Here is a 5,329-nt window from a genome sequence, read left to right on the forward strand (position 1 = left end):
ACGGGCGAGCCGCGCGCCAAGTGGACGTCCAAAGAAGACGAGTGCCTTGTCGAAGCATGGAAGACGGTCAGCATCGACCCAGTCACCGGCGCAAACTAGAACGCCGACATGTACCTGATGCACATCAAGTCGGCGTTCGATGAGCGCAAGCTGGTCGACCCCTAATTCACCACCATCCACATGCAACACAGCCCAAAGGCCATGGTGAACCATTGGGATCATCTAGACGGCCTGCAACAAATGACATGGGATCGTCGAAGAGATTGCGGCTCGCCCGGAAAGCAGCACCAACGTCGAGGGTCAGGTATGCACAGCCGTCGGCTCTCGCTTCTATTCGCCGTATATGTCACCGACACTTGTTCTTCGGCTGCGCAGATGGTTCGGATGTTCACCATGTACCGGCAGAACAGCAGCGACGCCGAGTTCAAGTACTTGCACGTGTTCACCCGGATCGAGAAGTGCAAGAAGTGGACGGACGTCTGGCGCACCCTCGCCAAGGCCAATGAGACGTACAAGCCGGACGCGCCCGCTCCGGGGGCGGCAAATGGGCGCCCTGACAACAACAAAAAAGCCAAGACGGCGAAGGACGCTGCACCGACTGCCGAGCGGCTGCAAGCGTCGATCAATAGTGCATCGCCGACGCCAAGGATCACGCCGCCAAGAGGGAGGAGAAATCGAAGGCGTGGTGGTCGGCGTTTATGACAAACAACGTTGTTAAACTCGACCTGCTCCGAACCAACGTCGCCGTGAAGAAAAGCAACACCGACCTGGCGTTCTTGATGTGGCGCAGACATGTCGACAATGGACGAGCAGGTCAAGGCGTGGTACCTGGCAGAGTGCGCCTCGTCTTGAACCAGATGCCTTCGACCACCGCGCCTACGCCCACGCCGATGCCCAGCCCGAGTGGTGAAGCCACGCCGACGCCCAGCCCAGGAACCATGGCGACGCCGAACAGCGCGGGCACAGAAGCCACGGCGATGTCGAACAGCCCGCGCACAGAAGCCACGTCGTCGCCAACGCCGGCCAGTCCCACACCCAGGAGCCCGTCGTTTGATGCATTTCTTTGTCTACGCGTCCTTCCTTTTGAGCGCCGAACTATCGTTTATGTTTGATCGTCGAACTGTGGCATGATGATCGCCGAACTTAGGGCGTTTTTTTGGCAGCGAGAAAAGATAAGTTTGAACTTATATGCGTCTTGGGGCCGAAACCTGAGGGCACGGCTGCGAACTGCATTGCCTCCGGGGCGAAAAAACCACGGGCACATTGTCCAAACCACATTGCCGGGTGCGCTGGGGCCGAACGGCCGGAGACGCTCTTAATGTTGCAGTGGTCTCTGCACACAAGGGTGGTCGAGTAGCCTTAAGTGGGTGTAGCATTACTCTTCCACAGCCTCCCTCGCAAGACATTTATAAGTGACCACGCTCTATTCATGCTGGTGAGAGAGCGTACGGCGATCGAGCGGCACTGTGAAGGGCGGCTGTTCATCTATGATTTGGATCGCTCACCAACCACAAACAACCAAAGATCCAAGCGTTGCTCGTTACATGTAACCAGTTCATATCCTCCCTGCGTTCAGAGAGAGAGAGCCCATGGAGAAGGAGAAGACGGTCGTTCTGTACCCTGGCCTTTTCGTGAGCCACTTTGTCTCGATGATGCAGCTCGCAAGGGCCCTCCACGACCACGGCTACGCCGTCTCTGTCGCGCTCATTGACCCCGCCGTCAAGGAGGACATCCCCTTCGGCGCCGTCGTCCGCCGCGTCGCCGCCTCCATGCCGTCCGTCCGCTTCCACACGCTCCGGGCCGTGAAGGACACGCCCAAGCTGACCCACGACGCGAGGTTCATGGTCAGGTACCTCGACCTCAGCCGCTACAACGAGCGCCTCCACGACTTCCTCTGCTCCATGCTTGCCCGGAACGTCCACGATGTGGTCGTCGACTCGGTGTCCAACGAGGCACTCCGCATCGTGAAGAGGCCCGGGATCCCCGGGTACACCATGTTCACCTCCAGCGCCGCCGCCTTCGCCCAGCTCCCTACGATCCTCGCAGAGGGCGGCCCGAGCTTCAAGGAGCTGGGAGACACCCCTCTCGAGCTCTTCGGCCTTCCACCCATCCCGGCTTCGCACCTGTTGGGCGAGGTGCTCGAGGACCTGGACAGCGACACATACAAGGCGACGATGGCCTTGCTGTGCCGGATCCGGGAGGCCGACGGCACGCTGGTGAATACGTTCGAGTCGCTGGAGGCTCGTGCGATGGCTGCTCTCAGGGACCCTTTGTGTGTCCCCGGCAGGGTACTGCCTCCAGTGTACTGCGTCGGTGCATTTGTCGGCAGCATCGCCGACGCCGGGGTAAAAGAGCGGCACGAGTGCCTCGCCTGGCTAGACGGCCAACCGGACCGCAGCGTCGTGTTCCTCTGCTTCGGGAGCATAGGCACCGGAAACCACTCTGAGGAGCAGCTCAGGAAGATCGCCGTCGGGCTCGACAAGTCCGGCCACCGCTTCTTGTGGGTTGTGCGAGCCCCCGCCAGCGACCACCCCGGTGTCGACCCGGACCTCAACGCTCTCCTGCCGGACGGATTCATGGAGCGAACCAACGGCCGTGGCCTCGTCGTCAAGCTGTGGGCTCCACAGGTGGAAGTCCTCCGCCACAAGGCCACGGGGGCGTTCGTGACGCACTGCGGGTGGAATTCGGTGCTGGACGGCGTCACGGCGGGCGTGCCGATGCTGTGCTGGCCGCTGTACTCGGAGCAGAAGATGAACAAGTTGCACATGGTGGGGGACATGGGGATCGCCAAGGAGATGGTTGGGTGGCAGCAGGGCCTGGTCAAGGCCGGCGAGGTGGAGGCCAAAGTAAGGCTTGTGATGGAGTCTGAGGAGGGTAGTGAGCTCAGGTCGCGGGCGGCGGCGTGCAAAGATGCCGCGGCTGTGGCTTGCAACGACGGCGGGTCGTCGCGCTTGGCGTTTGCCCGGTTTCTGGCGGACGTGGCCAGCCGGAAGGATCGGGCCTGCAGCGAGGAAGTGGGTGATGCATGAGCTTGGCATATCCGTACATATATTTCAGTATTTGTCTCTGTCTTCTCTTTTCTTTTCCATTTATGAGAGCTAAAATGCCGTTATGTTTCTTAGCATACGTTTCTCGGTTAGCTTGGATTAAGGTGATATGTTCGTGTTGTGACATGAGGCGAACTTTGGTGCATGGCAGGAAGATAGATGTATCCTACAAACTTTTCCATGTGGAACTATAGAGAGCAGATGCGCTTTATTGCAAGAAATGCTTATACGACTGTCCCGCTGTCTCCGACGTGGACCCGCTGAAATTAAATTCTCCATGAAGATGTGGAGTACCAATGGCTAGAAGGTAAGGGCATCTCCAGCCGCGTCCCAGGAAGGCCTCCCCAGGCATTTTTTTTTGCGCCGGCGCCGAAAAATCGGCCCGGTCGCGTCCTCAGGAGCCCGATTTTCGCCGGCTTGGGGCCGAAAACAGCACCGGCGGATCCAGGCCGAACCCGGCGCGCTGGGGGCGCCCGGGGGCGCTGGGGCGAACTGTTTTGGCGCGAAACAGCCGCGGGCCCGCTGCGTCAACAACTCTACCCTCTTCTCGCCCCTTCGTCGTCCTCATCGCCTCGTTTCCCGCGGCGAATCAATGCCAAAGCTGCCGCGCTGCCGCGCCGGTCAGCCTGCACCATTGATGCCTCAAGGGCGGCGCAGTGAAGACCGGATGACACGCGTCCCTCGCCCTCCCTCGCCCGCCACGCGTACTCACGGCGGCTCGCGCACGGGCGGTGCCTCGGCCTATATAAGACGCGCCCCCGTGCACTCGGCGACTCGTACTCTCTCGTCGTCGTCGTTCCTCCCTCTCCTCTCTCTCGCCGTCGTCGTTCCTCCCTCTCCTCTCTCTCGCCGTCTCCAGCACCCATGGCCGAGCGCTTCCTAGGCGACGACGCGGCGGTGAACGGCTTCGGCCGCCGCCATCTTCACGAGAGCGAGGCTCGCCTCCTTTTCGAGGCCGAGTACCCGGTCCCGCCGGACATGCGGGTACCCGGGGCGTGGAGGATCAGCACCGACGGCGTGCTGGTGCCCCCGATACCCACCGGCACGGCGCGGTGTGCGGAGATCGCACGCATCCGCTCGTCCCTGCCGCGTGCGGCGAGGTAGGGGTCATAGTACGTCCCCGACAGCCCGCTCTGGGAGCCCTATTTCCGCCGCCGTCACGCCGAGCAGCTCGAGGCCACCAACGGCGTCGAGCCCTCCGGTAGGCTCAACGCCGTCGGCCGGCGTCGGTGGTGGGGCGTGCCCGGGCGCACGTTGGAGGCCATCCTCGAGTACATCGAGAGCGGCAACACGCCGCGCCTCGAGTACCCCGCTCCCCCGTCCTTCACACGCCGCCAGGGAAGCTCCTGGACCCCGAGGCGCATGGAGACCGGGGGGTCCTCCTCCTTGTCCGGCGGCTCCCCCTGCCTCCACCTCCGCCCCGTCAAGCCGGAGCCCCAGGGCGCGCCTGTCAGCGCGCGCACCCGCAGCTTCGGCGTCCGCATCGGCGACAACGCCTCCCCCACCGGCCGCTTCGTCCTCGTCGAGCCCAAGCCGGAGCCCAAGCCGGAGCCCGGCCTCCCCGTGGAGTACGAGGAGATAGCCCGGCGTGGCTTCTCCGATGAGGACGCCCTGAGGTGGGCGCGAGACAACTACCTCCGCGACGAGATGGTCCAACAGCGCCGGGCCCTGGAGCAGATCGCCGCCCGCAAGCGTGGGCGTGAGGACGAGCACGGCATCGTGGTCCTCGACAGCGACGACGACGACGACGATGATGCCCCCGGACCGTCCAACCCACCGCACCAACCGGGGGAGGGATGCAGCAGGGACGGCGGAGGCGTCGGCGGGGGCGACGACGACGACGACGGCGGTGACTACACGCGGTTCTACCGCCTCCTCGGCATGTAGAACCGCGTGGGCGGGCGGCGAGGCGGGCGGCGAGGGAGACGGCGGGGGTAGCCCACGGTAGTTTTTCCCTTTTTGTAAAGTATGTTTAAATTTGAACGAACTCGCCGATGTTTGTGTTAAATTTGAGTCGTGTTTGCGCCGTATTTGACTTTTTTAAAAACCCGTGGGGGGCATCACGCCCCCAGTGCACGGTTTAGCGCCGGTGCGCCCCCAGGGGGCGATTTTTTGCCCCTCCTGGGGGGCCAACGGCTGGAGATGCCCTAAGACCCGGTGCACCTTGACTATAGCTTCACAATGATAACCTTGATCGAATGTGTAGGATAGATGGGAGACCAATCCAAAAAGATCACTCTTTTCTCTAAGGATGCCTAACCACCGCACCGATCAACGGGGGG

At 62.3% G+C, this 5,329-nt stretch overlaps 1 protein-coding gene across 1 annotated transcript; it reads left to right on the forward strand.

Moving 5' to 3' along the window:
- Positions 1-1,418: 1,418 nt before the first annotated feature.
- Positions 1,419-3,271, forward strand: LOC123131046 (anthocyanidin 5,3-O-glucosyltransferase). Its single transcript, XM_044550815.1, has one exon. It carries the CDS (start codon positions 1,590-1,592, stop codon positions 3,027-3,029), a length of 1,440 nt encoding a protein of 479 aa, XP_044406750.1. The 5' UTR covers positions 1,419-1,589; the 3' UTR covers positions 3,030-3,271.
- The last annotated feature ends 2,058 nt before the right edge of the window (positions 3,272-5,329 follow it).

The sequence above is a fragment of the Triticum aestivum genome, chromosome 6A (assembly GCF_018294505.1).
Source record: "Triticum aestivum cultivar Chinese Spring chromosome 6A, IWGSC CS RefSeq v2.1, whole genome shotgun sequence".
Taxonomy (NCBI): domain Eukaryota; kingdom Viridiplantae; phylum Streptophyta; class Magnoliopsida; order Poales; family Poaceae; genus Triticum; species Triticum aestivum.

Coding starts and splice junctions, on each gene's coding strand:
- LOC123131046 (XM_044550815.1), top strand. CDS start 1,590: ATGGAGAAGGAGAAGACGGTCGTTCTGTACCCTGGCCTTTTCGTGAGC.